Raw genomic sequence first — 17862 nt, 5'->3', positions numbered from 1 at the left:
CAATCTTTCATTTTGTATACGAGAAAATTGAAATTCGGAGACGAAAATTTGCCAAGTTGACCAAGCTTTACAAGGTGCTTTGCAGAAAGCAGGCACATAGTATATATATGTTGAATGAATGAGTTTGTTTTCATCGTTCACTTTCGGAGTTGCAATAAAGATATTGAAACATATATCTTTCCAAACTTTGTCACTGTTTCTAGAGTATATATTTATTCCGTAAGCGTAATTGCTAATTTCAAGTGCCATATTTTTTAAAAAGTGCTAATTCAACTTTTTTAGGGTAGTTATTCATTTATTTATTATTATTACTTAGCAACACTTTCTATTTTTAATTCAATTTTTATTTTATGTTGGATTATAGTTGATTTATTTTATGTTGGATTATAGTTGATTTACAATGTTGCGTTACTGCTAATTCTACTTGCAGCCAGCGGACCCTTGATAATGTTTCTTTGCTAATTCCTTACTCGCGGTGCATTTCGGGAGTCGTAGTCTTTGTGATGCTTGCTGGGAGTCGTGGTTCCAGCCAGCCTCAGGCCGCAGGCGCGGGCGTACCTGTCATGCGTCAGGCTTTAGGACCCGGTGGCGCACAGCGGGCCGGGGGAAGGGTTGGGGGAGGTCGGGAACGCGTCCGTGAGGCCGGAGCTGCGGCGGCGTCGGTGGCGTCGGGAGCGAGCGGGCCCGGGAGCGGCGCGGGTGGTGGAGGTGGAGCCAGGGGCTCGGTAAGCGGCGCGCGCTCGGGCCGGTCTCCGAACCTGGCCACCCTCTTTTGGTGCAGCCATACCAGGCCTTGGCCCTGAGGCTGCCCTGGGGGGGCGGGGCCTGTGCTCGCCTAAGGGACGACGGGGGTGACGGGGGGAGAGGGAGGGAGGACAGCTGCTGAGGCGGGCCGAGGCTGCGTGCGGCTAGGAGGCTGGGCCCAGGGCGACGGAGCGGAAAGAGAAGCGACTAGCTCTTCCAGTGGCCGGTCCCTTTAACTCTCCAGTGCCAGTCATGTCCCTCCCGCTGTGGGTCCCTGCTGGGCCCGCCTGGCAGCCGAAGCGCTGACCTTTGACCCCAGTCCGAGGCTGACCCCGACTCCTTAGGCTACCTTGGAGAGCCCTCCACCAGCTAGTTCCCACCCCAGGGTGGCCTTCAGCCCAGACGGGTCCAGGGGTGAGACTTGGAGCAAGACCTCGAAGAAGATCTGCCCCAAGTCTTCAGGTGTCCCGGAAGGGCCCCATCCTGTCCTTTTTACAGTCTCGACCACCGGCTTCAGCCCACCTTTTATACCCAATCACTGAAGCTACTGTGTTTTCAGTGGGTTATTTGGTGTGAGCCTAGGAAACGAACCTCTTCCTAGGCAGGTGTAGGAAAGAAACAGGAGAAAAAAACTATCAGAAGCTGAGGAGTGCTGCCTCTCATGGGGAAGCAGAAACTTGGGAAGGCCCAAGTAAATGTGGATATCTGACCCTTCTCAGTTCTTCCTTTCCAGAAAAAGTTTTGAGCCTAGTGAGAGCTGTTTCTTTGTATTCTGTCTGCTCACTGACTTTGTAAACCAGGGCAAATAGGATTTGTGTTCCTGCTATTAGCACAGTTAACTGAAATTGTTTTGCCTTCAGTTGGTCTTGTGTGCACAGTACTTCCTATGTGAAGGCTTTCCTAGATATTATATCCGCTAGAGAAAGGCGGATCCATCTTGTTAGGATTGTGAAGGGAAGCTCTCATTCTTTCCTTAGTGAATAGGGTAGCCTCTAAGGTATTTATTTTCATTGGGTGTTTATGCATTATAATTCATTTGCTTGTTCAGCATTTGAATAATAATGATGCTGCTGATGAAAAACTTGTTGAAAACTCAAAATAGTTATGAAACTTGGAATCTTTTTTTTTGGCCACCCTGTGGCATATGGAGTTCCCGGGCCAGGGATCAAACCTGCGCCCCAGTCACAGCTGCAGTAATGCCAGCTCCTTCACCCAGTGTGCCCAGCTGGGGATCAAACCTGCGACCCAGAGCTCCCAAGACACTGCCCTTCCCGTTGTCCCATAGCGGGAACCCCGAAAGCTGGACTTTTATACAGACTCAAGTTCAAGAACCCATAAAATTTGGGAAAATAACCAAATAACAAATTGACCCAGGATATATGAGGGTGAACTGTTTATTCAACACACATTTATTGAGCACTTACTATATATAACTGGCGCTGGGGTTGGAAACAAGAGTATCTTTTCTCAAGAACATCAAGAGGAGTTCCTTGGTGGCCTAGTGGTTAATCTATCAATGTTGTCACTACTGTGGCTTGGGTTCGGTCCCTGGCTCAGGAACTTGTGTGTGCTGCAAGTGCAGCCAAAAAAAAAAAAAAAAAAAAAAAAAAAATTTAGACATATTCATATGAAAACTGTAGTGCTGTGTGTTATATATCCATTTAAAAGAGTTTATAGGTGTGAAGGAAATACTACCATTGCCTGGAGAGTCAGGGAAATCTTTACAGGGTGAAGATCCTTGAGTTGGGTGTCGGAAGATGAGGAGCTTGCACAAGAAAGGAAAGGCATTCTAGCTGGAGAGAACAGCATGAGTAAAAGCATGGTGAAAGTGAGGGGGAAAAAATGACATAAGTGTCAGAAATTTGTCTGAAACAGGACATGTGTGTGGAGGAATTGCCAGGAGGTGAGACTGAAAAGAGAGTAGGGAGCCACTGGAGCTTTTTATGTTAGTGAGTGACAGAAATGCAGATTAAAGTAATGAGAAATTGAGTTTGCTTGGGGTGCAGTGGGTTAAGGACAGGCATGGCTCAAGTCACTGCTGTGGTTTGGGTTCAGTCCCTGGCCCAGGACAGGCCAAAATAAATAAATAAATAAAATAAGTAAAGGAAATGAGGCAGTGAGACCAATTAGAGTTGTTGCAGTTGACTGAGAGTCTGAATAATGGATTTTAGAAGTATTTCTAAGATAATTGCAATAGGACTTGGTGACTTTTTGGAGAGACACAGTGGGGTAAGCTTTCTAATTTGAAAAAAATGGGTAAATGGGAATTTCGTTGACCAGGACATGGATTTTAAAAAGTAGAGCAGATTTTTTTTAAAGGTTGGGTGGCTATAGAAAGAAGTGTAAGGGAAGTAGTCTGCTGTGCTGAGATTAAGTTGATTGTGGGATGTGCGCATGGAGATGTTAGCAGGCAGCTCAAAACATGGAGGCCTGGTGAACTTGATATAGCTTGGAGTGAGTGAGGACGTATATGAAGAAAATCCAGGGAAAATAAGCTTTATTCTATTTCTTTAAAAGGAAATAATAGAATATGCTCTTCTTCCACTTAAGAGAGAGCTTCTCAAGGCAGGGGCCATAACTCAATAATTTTGTGGGTTTTTTTTCCCCCTTATACTATGCCCATGTTATTATAAGATCTCAATAAATGTTAGTTATTAATCTAGCAAGGAATCAAGTTACTTTGCCAGGTTGCAGTTACCTTTTGGGCTTTCCTTAAGATTATGGGAGTCTGTCTTATAATTTTCATTTTATACTTAGGTGATATTCATGAGGCTTGTATGGTTCAACAGGAAAGAAAAATGAAGAGGACATGAGTGACGTGCTGCTTGAGGAAATTTAGGTCTTGAGCAGGAGATAGACAGTATTAATTTACAAGAGGCTGCTGCTCATTGAGAAGAGGATCTTACAGTGAATTCTCATTTGGGGAGATGTCAGAAAAATGTGATTTTTCAATCAGAGTTTCCTGAAATCCTGTCAATTTGAAGTTGGTTCCTCCTTTTGAAGGTGCAAGTGCATTCCTTCTTGTGTAAAATCATTTGAAAGGGAACCTGCAATAGTCATGTTTATTTAAACCTCTTCATCTGTATTATTAGTTTTTTTGGGATTTTTTGTTTTTGCTTTTTAGGGCTGCACCTGCGGCATATGGAGGTTCCCAGGCTAGGGGTCTAATTGGAGCTGTAGCTGCTGGCCACAGCCACAGCAACGCAGGATCCGAGCCGTCTGCGACCTACACCACAGTTCATGGCAACGCCAGATCCTTAACCCACTAAGTGAGTCCGGGGATTGAACCGGCAACCTCATGGTTCCTATTTGGATTTGTTTCCACTGCGCCATGATGGGAACTCCGTGTGTTATTAGTTTTTGAAAGTAGTCGGACTCAGTGGGTTCTGATGGGACCAGATTGAATTCTCTTCTGTGAAGCTACTTTACTTCTAATAGGTACAGACTATGGCTGCTTTCCAGAGTAGAGATTGGGGAAATCCTGATTTTGCCACTTGCTGCTTAGTCTTGTGAAAGTCCCTGAGTTAATTCCACTTTCAAGTGTAGGTTTGTGCACTGTGCAGAGGGCTGCCCCATAGTGGCTCATGTGCTTTTTATTGAATCAGGCTGATTCTGTCCTAGCATGTAGAAAATAGGGATGATGCTTGTCAGGTGATGTCTTCAGTTGACTGACTTTTCTTGGATAAAATTGGAGTGTTGATATTATGGATATCAGTTTGGAATTTCCATAGAACTTTAACTGAATCCGGATTTTCAATGTTCTACTCGTTAGCATGTGATTTTTGCATTAATGGGATATTCTCATAGGGAGAAGTTCTATGAAAGAGAGAGATTTAGTGGCTTACCACTTACTATCTGTTATTTGGGCAAAATAAAATCCTCATTGTGAAATTGTGGGTACCTACTTCATCTGCTTATTGCAAGGGTTAAATACAGTATATTTAAAGCACTTAAAACAGTGCCAAGTATGTAGTGAGTACTCAGTAGTGTTATTTATTATCATATACCACTTTTTTTGTTGTTGTTGTTGTTGTTGTTGTTTTTTGCTTTTTAGGGCCGCTCTCATGGCATAGGGAGGTTCCCAGTCTAGGGGTCCAATTGGAGCTGCAGCTACCAACCTGCACTACAGCCCCAGCAATGCCAGATCCAAGCCACATCTGCGACCTACACAGCTCACAGCAACACCGATCCTTAACCCACTGAATGAGGCCAGGGATCGAACCGGCAACCTTATGGTTCCTAGTCGGATTCATTTCCACTGTGCCACGATAGGAACTCCTCATATACCACTTTGAATGGGAGACTGCTCTGAAAGATTTGGAGGAATGAGTGATGAATTCCATCCCTAGTCATTAAAAAAAGAAAAGTGATAGAGCAAGAGAATGGTGGCCTTTCCTGGAACTCTCTATGAAGGGACTTTAAAAAGGTGGCTTCAAAAATCGGGCCTTGGGATTCTTTGATGGCCCAGCAGGTTGAGACTCCTGCGTTCTCGCTGGTGTGGCTCTGGTTGCTGATATATGGCGTGGGTTCGATCCCTGGCCCAGGAACTTCCATATACTGCCTGTGTGGCGAAAGGAAAAAAAATACAAAAACAAAACAAAACAAAAAACAGAGAATCTGAAATAAATGTTCCAACTCTCATTTAAAAAAAAAAAAAAAGGAGTTCCTGTTGTAGCTCAGTGGTAATGAACCTGACTAGTATCCACGAGGACAGGGGTTTGATCCTTGGCCTTGCTCAGTGGGTTAAGGATCCGGTGTTGCTGTGAGCTGTGGTATAGGTCAGAGACGCAGCTTGGATTTGGCATGGCTGTGGTGTAGGCCGGCAGCTGCATCTCTGATTTGACCCCTAGCCTGGGAACTTCCATATGCCGCAGGTGCAGCCCTAAAAAGAAAAAAAAATGTGGGCCTCACTCTGTTTTCGTTTTGGAGGTATAAAAGACTTGGAATGACTAACAATAAGCAATTCAATAAAATAGAAAGGTGTTCTGGTTTTAGAATATCTGAGTGGAATTGGGAGAACCTGTGTCACACTGCCACTGCAAGAAGGTGTGGCAAGGGGTCATGTGGAGCAGCAGGATGTGAATCTAGCAAGTAAGCTAAATCCTTGGGGGCCTTCAGAAAGGAAGAGGCATGTTAGGAACTAGTTTGAGAAATGAAGGGTTGGGATTTGGAGTGGAAATGTCTTGCATTCTCTTTCTCTCTCTCTCTCTCTCTTTTTTTTTTTTTTTTTTATAGTTTGTACTTTTTAGGGCCGCACCCTTGGCATGTGGAGGTTCCCAGGCTAGGGGTCTAATCGGAGCTGTAGCCATTGGCCTATGCCACAGCCACAGCAATGCTAGACCCAAGCTGCATCTGCGACCTACACCACAGCTCATGGCAACGCTGGATCCTTGACCCACTGAGTAGGCCAAGGATTGAACCCGCATGCTCATGGTTCTTTACCTCTGAGCCACAATGGGAACTCCCCCTCCCAGTTGTGACAACCAAAAACGTCTCCAGGCATTGACAAATGTCCCCTGGGAGGCAAAATTGCCCCAGTTGAGAACCACTGATTGTGATGATTATTAAAACTGTCTAATCTTGGGAGTTTCTATCCAAGCTTTTATTTCTCTCTCTCTCTCTCTTTTTTTTTTTTGGTCTTTTCAGGGCTGTGACCGCGGCATATGGAGGTTCCCAGACCGGGGGTCCAATTGGAGCTACAGCTGCTGGCCTACACCAGAGCCACAGCAGCTCAGGATCCGAGCCACATCTGCGATCTACACACAGCTCATGGCAACACTGGATTCTTAACCCACTGAGCAAGGTCAGGGATCGAGCCACAACCTCATGGTTCCTAGTCAGATTCGTTTCCTCTGCGCCATGATGGGAACTCCTATCCAAGCTTTTAGATCAGTGTCTTGTGTATACAAGTTAGGGTCCCTGCTAGCCTTTGTTCTAGTGTTCTGCATGGGTACTGTTAAATTTTCATATATAAACGCACATATTACTTTAGATTGAGGAATAGCGTACATAATGTGAAGTATGTGACTTGATAATGCTTTTACACATGTACATATTTGTGTGACACCACTCAGATTAAGATAGAGCACTTTTCTGATACCTCAAAAGGCTTCCTTATGCTCCTTCCTACTCATCTCCCACCCATGGTGACCACTATTCTGATCTCTATCACCGTAGACTAATTTTGCCTTTTTGAATTTCATAAGTTGAATCATTAGTTTGTGCTCTTTTCTTTTCTGGTCGCGGCCATGGCATGTGGAAGTTCCCAGGCCAGGGATCATACCTGTACCACAGTAGCAACCCGAGCCACTGTGGTAACAAAGCCAGATCCTTAGCCTGCTGCGCCACAAGAGAACTCCTGTATGCTTTTCTTTCAGACTTTTTTTTTTTTCGACATTTATTCAATTTATCAATGTTGTTTCAATAATTTGTTTTATTTTTAATTTTTTTTGTCTTTTTAGGGCCATACCTGAGGCATATGGAAATTCCCAGGCTAGGGGTCTAATTGGAGCTGTAGCCACTGTCCTGCAAAAAACCACAACCACAGCAATGCCAGATCTGAGCTGCCTCTGCAGCCTACACCACAGCGTATGGCAATGCTGTATCTTTAACCCACTGAGCAAGGCCAGGGGTTGAACCCATGTCCTCATGGATACTAGTCAGGTTTGTTAACCCCTGACCCACAATGGGAACTCCAATAATTTGTTCTTTTAAATTTCTGTGTAAATTCTATTGTATATATTATATATATAAATATAAAATATAATTTTCTCATTCTACTGCTGATGGACATTTGAGTTCTCTATGTATTAAAAAAACTCACATAGGAGTTCCCATTGTGGATCAGTGGAAACAAACCCGACCAGTTCCATGAGGAGGTGGGTTTCATCCCTCGCCTTGCTCAGTGGGTTAAGGATATGGTGTTGCCATGAGCTGTGGTGGTGGTCGCAGATGTAGCTTAGATCTGGTGTGGCTGTGGCCGGCAGCTGCAGCTCTTATTAGACCCTTAGCCTGGAAACTTCCATATATGGCCCTAAAACCAACACCACCACAACAAAAAACCAAAAAACCTCACTCCAATACTCCAATAAACTTTACAAAACATTTCAAAAAGAGAATGTTTATACTCTAGGCACTCTGGCCTTTCTTTTTTTTTTAGGGCCACACCCACTGAGCCAAATGGAAACTCCCACTCTGGCATTTCTGTTTGTTGAACATGCCAAGGGTGTTCAAATCTTGGAGCCCTTGCATTTGCCGTTGCCTCTGTCTGGAACTCTTTCCCCAGGATTTTCATATGACTGCTTCCTTCCTATTGTTCTCATGTCAGTGCACATATCACTTCTTATAGAGGCCTTTTATTCATTTTACTTTACTTTTATTCATTTTTCTTTTTTCCTCCTTCCTTTTTTCTTTCTCTTTTCCTTTTTCTTTTTTAGGGGCACACCTGTGGCATATGAAGTTCCCAGGCTAGGGGTCTAATTGGAGCTATAGCTGCTGGCCTGCGACACAGCCACAGCAATGCCAGATCCAAGCCTGTCTGTGACCCACACTGCAGCTCACAACAATGCCATATCCCACCGAGCGGGGCCAGGGATCAAATCTGTATCCTCATGGGTACTAGTCAGGTTAGTTACTGCTGAGCCACATCTGGAACTCCTCTTTTTTCTTTTCTTAATATGCAGGTTGATATGTTTTGGGATGTTTACCCCAGCATATACCTACACTATTGTTTTGGAGATTCCTTGCTAATAGTCCATTACAAGTATGAATCTAGAACCCCAGACCATTCCATTACATTGGAAGCCTACAGAGAGCTGTTCCATGCCCTCCTCCAATGTATTGAGATGTAATCAAAATATAACATTGTGTAACTTCAAGGTGTACAGTACGATGATTTGATATACATATTTGTTGTGAAATGATTACCACAATAAAGTTAGTTAATGTATTCATTATCTCATGTAGTTACTTTTTATGTGATGAGAAGATTTAAGATTTAATCTAAACAACTTTCAGATGTGTAACACAGTTTTATTAACTGTAGTCACTGTGTTGTACATTGATCCCCAAAACTTTCTTGTCTTGTAACTGGAGTTTATACCCTTTGACCAACATCTCTTCATTTGCCTCATCCCCCAGCCCCTGGTAACCACCAATCTAATCTATTTCTATGTATTTGGCTTTTTTAGATTCCACATATAAGTGAGATCATACAATATTTGTCTTTGACTTATTTCACTTAGCATAGTGACTTCAAGATTAATCCATCTTGTTGCAAATGGCAGGATTTCCTTTTTTGTTTGTTTGTTTTTTGTTTTTTGTTTTGTTTTTTTTAATTGGAGCTATAGATGCCAGCTTACACCACAGCCACAGCAATGCCATATCCGAGCCAGATCCGACCTACACCACAGCTCATGGCAATGCTGGATCCTTAACCCACTCGTTGAGGGCAGGGATCAAAGCTGCATCCTCACAGATGCTAGTTGGGTTCCCTAACCACTGAACCACGATGGGAACTCCAAGGAGTTCCTTTTTTTATGCCTGAAAAATATTCTTTTGTGTGCATGTAGTGTGTTTTCTTTATCCATTTGCTCATTGATGGACACTTAGGTAATTTCTGTGTTTTAGTTATTGTAAATGGTGCTGCAGTGAACATGAGGGTGCCCGTATCTCTTCAGTGTAGTGACTTTATTTCCTTTGGACATATATGCAGAAGTGGAATTGCTGGATCATGTGGTAGTTTTATTTTTAATATTTAAGGAACCTCTGTACTGTTTTCCGTAATGTTTGTACCAATTTACATTCCCACTAACAGTGTACAAGTGTTCCCTTTTTTGCACATCCTTGCCATGGTTTCTTTTTACAGATTGGCAAATTGAAGCCCAGGAAGGCAAAGGAAACTTAAGGTTATAGAATGAGTTTATATGAATTGGGGAATTCTCTTGTGGCTCAGCCGGTCAAGGATCTGGTATTGTCATCGCAGTGGCCTGGGTTGCTGTTGTAGCATGGGTTTGATCCCTGGTCCAGGAACTTCCACATGATGTGGGCATGGCCAAAAAAAAAAAAAAAAAAAAAACAAATCGGGACCAAAACTGAAGACTTTTTTCATTTTCTTTTCCAATTTTATTGGGAAATTATTGACATACATTACTGTATAAATTTAAGGTGTACACCATGATGGTTTGATTTACATATATTGTGAAAGTATTACTTCAAGAGATTTAGTTAACCTTCATCATCTCATATAGATATAATACCAAGACTTTTGATAGATTAACTAGTAACTCTGGAAATCAGAGTGAATTCCTATTATATTAATTTTCTGATACTGGAGTTGGCATGTATTGTGCTCAGGAAGACAATAAAGTAAATAACTGGTTGAGTGTAGCTAGCATTCATTACATACTATAGCCTGGAAATGTTTGGCTTTAAGTTTTAACATCTTGATATTTGACTATCCTATAATGATGTGAAATGATGTGCATTTAAGAAGTGTGTGGCTGAATTACTTAGAGATATAGTTCTTAAAATGTTGTATGCCTTGCATCTTTCAGAGAGAAGTTGCGCTGTAGGTCATGGGACCAGCAGAAGCTGAGGTTTAGGAATGAAAGACTTCATTGATTTACCAGTGAGTTGGGGGGAATTGAAGCCATTCCTGTTTGGTGGTAGGGGAAATTAGTATTAAAAAGTTGCCTGATTCTTTTTCATACTTCGTCTATTATATCTTATTTTTGAGAAACTGTGTTAAAGCTTAAGATGCCTTTTCTGTGGGATTTCTGTGGCCTTGCTCTGTCTGCTTCTTTGCTGGAAGGATTTAAAAACCTGGGTCAAAAGAAGTTATAGCATAGACATAGAATGCGTCTTTCTCTTCCTCCTGGTGCCATAGCATTTTCTTTGTACTTTTACCCTATTTATTTCCCATGATTTGCCTTGTGCTGTGGGTCATTCTATGCCGTCTCAGCCAATAGATTTTGAGCTCCTAGAGGATTTGCTCTGGGTCTGATTTTCCTCTTTGTAACCCCTTAGTGCCTAAACTGGTGCTGTACAATATTTAGTTGTTCCTTATGTGTTTGTGGTATTTTGGTGATGCTGAGAGAATAATGAGATGATATATCTAGTTCTCTCCCCCTAGTTTTACTTGTTAGGAAACCGATAAGCATAGCGGCTTAGTGTAATCTAGTTGGGAGAGCTGTGTTCTGGTCTCAGTTCTGCTGCTTCTGCTGCTTGCTTGTTCCATTATGTCTTGCTGTTCTCTCTGCAGTAGGGGAGGATTGTGAAAACCGGAGAAACATTTGGGAGGATGTAAACAAATTATTCTCATATTATCGATGTATTGCAGTTTACTGGTCTGCCATTCAAATACTTTACTTTCAAATTTGGGAGCATAGGCTTAATTTCTGGGACCCCAGAAAGACTTTTTGTAAGAGTTCTACACTTCTCCCAGCCTTCTACCTAGAAGCACCCTTCTCTGCTGTGCTGTATGGGTGGAGTGCTGGCAGGAGGAGGTGGCTTTATGTTGTCAGTTTCCAGTCACATTTCAGACAGCTTGGGTGGTAAATTCCATGTGCTTGTGATGATGACAGAGAGTAATGAGTTGAGGCCCTTGGTTGAATTTTCCCCTGCTTCAAATGGAAGGAGAGTGATGAAAAGAATTTAATTTCTCAGGAAACTTGGTACTTTGGATTGGAATTGTTTTCCCCTCTTCTCCTATTCCTTTTTGTTTATTAGAAAGTATTGATTTTGAAATAGAGAAAGTGAGTTTATTAGATTTGGGGTGGACATTGATTAGCTGTAACCTAATTATAAATCCTGAGAGGCAGAAGTTTGTAAACATGTGCTTTTCACATCCAGGGACTTGTGGTTCCCACTATTCCTGTTAATCAACTGGTTGAAGCCAAGCACATGCAAGATCTATATCCACTAAGCTTAGGATTGCATTGCTTTTGATTTATTTTAATAGGATCCTCTTGATTTCCAATTTATTCTCCTCCGATAAGGGCATCTTCCTCTTGACAACCTATTTAAAAGACACAGGAATGTTTTGAATGGAGGCGGTATTTCATGCTTTAAGGCAAAGCCAAGATCAATATAGTATAAATTGCCCAAAAGAATCTTCTCTTTTTGTTGTTGTTATTTTTTCCTTCAGTTTTCTCTGGATCATAAAGGAATATAGGGCTTAGTGAGGCTTCAGTAGATGTGGATGTTACTAAAATTTTAGCTCAGACCTAGGACTTTTCCGGTCCCCCCACTTAGAATCAGTCAATGACAAGCACACACTGAGCATTTACCAAGAGCCAAATGCTTATAGAAAAAGTGTAAGATATAGTCCCTGTGCTAAGGATGCTTAATATCTAGTTGAGGAAATTTTCTGTTCTTTTAGCACTCAAAGGTGAATCTCCTTTTTGGCTATATGTACTGGAGAAAGACAATGTCTGAGATACAGTATTTTATTCTATTGGATGCATCTTTTCCTTAAACAAAATTTTGATTTGGATTTGAAAGATAGTGCATATTTTGCTTTTAGTTTTTTTGGTTGCAGCTGTGGCATATGGAAATTCCTGGGCCAGGCATTGAACTCATGCTGCAGTTGTGACCTGTGCCACAGCTGCAGCAATGCTGGATCCTTAATCCGCTGCACCACACAGGAACTTCGATAATGCATATTTTTGAAAATCATTGAACAAAATTAATTTTTTGATGCTTTGGATTTGTCTGGAAGTAAAATCAATCTCTTCACTACCATCCCTACCTACTGTTGGGTGAGATTAAGTTTCACAACCAGAGCCTAGGATTTAAGAGAAAGACAGGAGTTTAGTCAACAATAGAAGGAATCTGGGTAGTGAGTGAATGTGTAAATCCACATGGTGACCTGTGGGATTTCAAGTTTTTTTTTTTTTTTTTTTTGTCTTTTTGTTGTTGTTGTTGTTGTTGCTATTTCTTGGGCCGCTCCCGCGGCATATGGAGGTTCCCAGGCTAGGGGTCCAATCGGAGCCGTAGCACCAGCCTATGCCAGAGCCACAGCAACGCAGGATCCGAGCCGCGTCTGCAACCTACACCACAGCTCACGGCAACGCCGGATTGTTAACCCACTGAGCAAGGGCAGGGACCGAACCCGCAACCTCATGGTTCCTAGTCAGATTCGTTAACCACTGCGCCACGACGGGAACTCCGGGATTTCAAGTTTTGACTTAAAAAAAATTGAGAATTCCTTGAAGCAAATGGGAAAATTTGGGTATGATTCATGAAACTGTTTCTATATAGAATTGGAAAAATACACTAAAGATTGTTCTGCAATATAGTGTTAGAAATATATAATGTATGGTTAAATTTGAAAGGAATTTGTTGTTGTATTTGGTTATTTTGAAATTTAATTTTTGGTCTTTTAATTGCTGTTTTCTGTCAGGTGTCTCTTTCCAGAGGAATTTCTGAAGACAGTCAAGTGCAGTGTGATTTATGAGGCAGTGAAGGCCAAGTACTTTGCAGTGACAAGGACCTACTTACTTTGGGGAAATCAATGGAGCACATCAGTCTGCAGCACACTTCCTGCCTTAATGGTCCTAAGCTAGATCAATACTTGAAATTTAACTTCACCATCAGTCTGTGGGCAGTGTGTGCTTTGCAGCCTTCCTTCCATCAAACTCAAATATATGGCCAGACCTATTATAGATGGAGCTAGTTACATTTTCCTGCTTGGTTTTGGATCTGCTTTAAGTCTTGTCCACTGGCATGTTTTAAGGATGTAAAATGTGTTGTGTTGTAAGCCAAGTAATGATTTAAACCTTGAAATTACCTGATCAGAGGAGGGGGTGTTGGACAGGTGCACAAGATCTATAACATGGCTGTTTTTTCTTCTTCCTAAAAAAATTCCCATTGAGAGGTATTTCAAGAGACTCTCCAACATCTTTTTATTTTATTTTAATTTTAATTTTTTATTTTTATTTATTTATTTTTAGAGACTCTCCAACATCTTAAAGAGCATTTCTAGCACTAACTGTGGCTTTCTTTTCATAGATTCTCTAATCATGGCACAGGTAGAGAAACGAGGAGGTTTGCTTCGGAAATCTTCAGCCTCCAAAAAACCACTGAAGGAAAAAGTGGTGCTGATGTATGATGAGATCTTCATGGTAAGGCCTGGAGCCCTGACATTTTGCAAAGCTCAGCTCCGTAGTTTCTTGTTCCAAAATGAGAAATAACCTCACTTCTGCCTGCTACCTTCTAGTTCTTCAGAGGGAGAAAGAGAGAGCAAGGGTGAGGGTGAGCTGTCTCATGGAAGAAATTATTTTTTATTTTTTTGCTTTTTAGGGCCACACCTATGGCATATGGAAGTTCCCAGGCTAGGGTTTGAATCATAGCTGCAGCTACCAGCCTGTGCCACAACCATGGCAACACAGGATCCAAGCTGCAGCTATGACCTACACTATAGCTCATGGCAATGCCAGATCCTAACCTACTGAGCGAGGCCAGGGGTCGAACCCACATGCTCATGGAATCTAGTTTTGTTTGTAACTTGCTGAGCCACAATGGGAACTCCCTCACGGAGGAGATTATGTTAATTAATAAGATTGTTGTTATGTTGTTTTTCTAGCTTTTTGCCTTGTGCTGACTAAAAGAATTGGAAAAGAGGGAGGAATGCTCAAGAAGCTTCTTTCTGAATATCTTTAAGACTTATCCTCCTTGTAATTTAACTTGAAGACCTTTCTGTCCTAGATGTCCCCTTGAAGTCCACTAGAGTTCTGTGGTTCAGATTTTTTGTTTTAATTTTTTGGCCACCTTTTGGCATATGGAATTCCCAGGCCAGGGATCAGAACCGAGCCACAGTTGCAGTCTACACCACAGCTGCCAGATCCTTTAATTCACTGTGTTGGACCAGGGATTGAACTTGTGTCCTGGTGCTGCAGAGATGCTGCCGATCCCCTTGTGCCACAGTGGGCACTCCATGGTTCAGATGTTTTTAAAAGACTCACTATTGGAGTTCCCATCGTGGCGCAGTGGTTAACGAATCTGACTAGGAACCATGAGGTTGCAGGTTCGGTCCCTGCCCTTGCTCAGTGGGTTAACCATCCGGCGTTGCCATGAGCTGTGGTGTAGGTTGCAGACACGGCTTGGATCCCGAGTTGCTGTGGCTCTGGCGTAGGCCGGTGGCTACAGCTCCGATTGGACCCCTAGCCTGGGAACCTCCATATGCTGCAGAAGCAGCCCAAAGAAATAGCAAAAAGACCAAAAGAAAAAAAAGACTCACTATTATATTCTATCTCAAATTGTTCGTGTGTAGAACAATTGCTTAGACTGTCTCATCCTCCAACTCTATGAGGTGACAATTAGACTGGGGATTTCTTTGGGTCTTCAGAACTACTTATTGACCATGGTCCAAGCCCATGTGGTAAAATATATCCTATCAGGGAAGGTTAAAGTAATTAGATGCCCTGCAAAGGTAGTTGTCTTCTAAAATCCTGGTCATAGTTACTACATGTAAAAAAGAATAATACTTGTAAAAGAGTTACCATATCTTGAGTTTCTACTATGTGCCTGACATTATTCTAAATTTGTCACCACATATATTAGGTCTAAATCTGACAAAAATGCTGCAAAAAGACTATGTTTTTACATGTTCAATGTAAAAGAGCATGTTATAATGAGAAGATTGGTGGTCACAGCTAGAAGGTATGATTTGAACCCTAGTGTCTGACTCCAGAATCCTAACTTGTTCAACTTGGCTACATGACCTGGGGTAAATAATAAAATCAAGTACAACATCTAATGCTTGGCAAGCCTTAGGGATAATGTTTGATAGGCAGACATTAATACAGAATTATGTCAGTACAGGTCAGTACAGGTAGCTATACAGAGAAAATGAGTAGTTATTAGGGTCCTATTAGGGCTCTTGCTATGTTAAGTAAGGTTGGTATACATATGACTCCTGCTTGAGTGAGCTTTGAGGATGGGAAATGCCAGCTCCATGAATTCCCTGTTTCATATATAGACAACAAAATGACCTTACAGAGTGTGAAGGTCAATGTTTGGCCCCTTTTAGAGAGCAAGTCTTGAGAGAAAGGGATAGAAAGAATTCACTAAACGAGGACCTTATTAGGAGGCCAGAAATATTGCTTCTCTGTGTCATTCTTTTTTTTTTTTTTTTTTTTTTAAATCTCTTTTTAGGCCTGCACCCTCAGCAAATGGAGGTTCTCAGGCTAGGGGTCGAATGCTATGTCCCATAGCCACGGCAACTTGGGATCCGAACCATGTCTGCAACCTGCACCACAGCTCACAGCAATGCCAATGATCGAGGCCAAATTGAACCCTTGTCCTAGTTGGGTTCGTTACTGCTGAGCCACGATGGGAACTCTCTCTGTTTCATTCTTAATGAAAAACCCAGAAGCGATTCCTAGTATAGTATTTTCTTATTTGATCAAGACCTTGTAACAAATGAAGCTATTAGGTCTTGGTAGTAATTTTAAAAATTACTTAAGGTAAAGTGATAGCCGGCAATTGTTATACTGGTTTTATGTCAACTTCCTGTATAGTAGGGGTTCTCTTTTTCTTATTCCACTCGTTAACCAGAAGCCTCTCACTTCCTAGAATTTCTGTTTGAAATTTTTTTATTTTGTATTTTTAGAGATGCATCCAAAGCGTACGGAAGTACCTAGTTTAGGGGTCCAATCAGAGCTGCAGGTGCCGGCCTATGCCACAGCCACAGCAATGCCAGATCTGAGCCACATCTGCGACCTACACCACAGCTTGCAGCAACGCCAGATCCTTTAACTCACTGAACAAGGCCAGGGATCAAACCTGCATCCTCACGGATACTAGTTGGATTTGTAACCTGTTGAGCCACAATGGGAACTCCCTGTTTAAAAATTATTGCTAAGAAAATTTGGATTTTAGCACCTTAATTTTGCTAAATTTTTGAACCAATTTGAATTAAGAAAAGAGCATATTAGACTCTGATCAGAGGACTAAATACATACAGGAGGGCAAGTAGAAGCAGGATGTTATAAGAAAATCATGGCAGTATATAATTTAGATGATCTGGGTTCTGGCTCCTGCACTTGAGTAAGTCTTGTGGATCCTTTTCCCTAAAAGGAGGATAATGGTAATATTTACCCTGTCTGGCTCACTATGCCATACATGTATTTCATGTATGTGAATGCTTTGAAAACTGAGCACCATACAAATGCAATGGGAACATAATGTAATATGACTGATTCAAATAGCTAGGTTCACTTCTTGATAAGAAGAGAAAGATTTAAGGGAGAGTCTTGGAGCCACTATTTAACTTTTGGTGCAGGGAATATATATCCATACACAGTGTCCTCTATTTGGGGGAAAAAACCCCAAAAGTGTTCCCTATTACAGCAGTTTGGAATGACCAAACATTTTCAAAGTTAATTGTGAAAGGTAAGGTTACCTGTGGTTGTAAATAGTGACTCTTACAAATGTAATCTTAATGTTTTAGTGTTAGCTGGAAATATTGAATCTTCTCATGTTCTGGTTTTAGACAGAAGACCCTAGTAAGTGCAGTCCTCGATTTTGGGAGGAGCTCTTCCTTATGAAGGTAAGACTTGGTGGCATCTGTGGATTTTCCTGGTAACTGAGATTACTTTCTCAAGTGCTGCAGTAAAAATGCACTCAAGCCCTTACTGTTTCCTTGGCAGGTGAATTTAGAGTACCTAGAAGGCAAGCTGGAATCTCTGGATGGTGAAGAGTTAATGAAGATCAAGGACAATATTAATTGCTTATTTCAACACTGCATCCAGGCTCTGGGAGAGGAGCATCCGATTCGAGTGGTCAATGCATTGCAGGTACAAGGCTGGGAGACTGGGAAAATCTTATTTAATAGGAGAAAGGAATTGTAATACATTTTTGAAACTTGAGGAACCTAGAATTACGTTTAGTTTGAGGTTTTCTTTTTTCTTTCTTTCTTAGGTTAGGTTAGGGTTAAGTAGATTGGGTTTAAGTTTCTAACCTAGAAATTGGGTAGATCACTTTTTTTGTTGTTGTTTTATTTGTTTTTTGTTTTTTAGGGTCTCACCCCTGGCATATAGAAATTCCCAGACTAGGGGTTGAATCAGAGTACAGCTGCTGGCCTACATCACTGCCACAGCAACTCCAGATCCAAGC

At 41.8% G+C, this 17862-nt stretch overlaps 1 protein-coding gene across 3 annotated transcripts in view; it reads left to right on the top strand.

The window, feature by feature from the left end:
* Window positions 491-17862, top strand: part of C14H10orf76 (chromosome 14 C10orf76 homolog) — a 195711-nt gene continuing 178339 nt past the window's right edge. Inside the window, exons 1-5 of one of the 3 annotated variants that reach the window (XM_021072732.1) lie at window positions 573-725; window positions 10299-10372; window positions 13756-13868; window positions 17240-17296; window positions 17397-17543. In XM_021072732.1, coding sequence (XP_020928391.1) covers window positions 13767-13868; window positions 17240-17296; window positions 17397-17543 — 306 coding nt within the window. In that variant the 5' untranslated portion in view covers window positions 573-725; window positions 10299-10372; window positions 13756-13766. Of the gene's footprint in view, window positions 726-10298; window positions 10373-13755; window positions 13869-17239; window positions 17297-17396; window positions 17544-17862 lie in introns of all 3 variants that reach the window. The other 2 variants (XM_021072731.1, XR_002338442.1) reach the window with 2 other exon arrangements.

This window comes from Sus scrofa, chromosome 14 (genome assembly GCF_000003025.6).
Source record: "Sus scrofa isolate TJ Tabasco breed Duroc chromosome 14, Sscrofa11.1, whole genome shotgun sequence".
NCBI classification, from domain to species: Eukaryota; Metazoa; Chordata; class Mammalia; order Artiodactyla; family Suidae; genus Sus; species Sus scrofa.
Note: the sequence above shows the minus strand (reverse complement) of the source record. Positions and strands in the feature narration are given on the sequence as shown.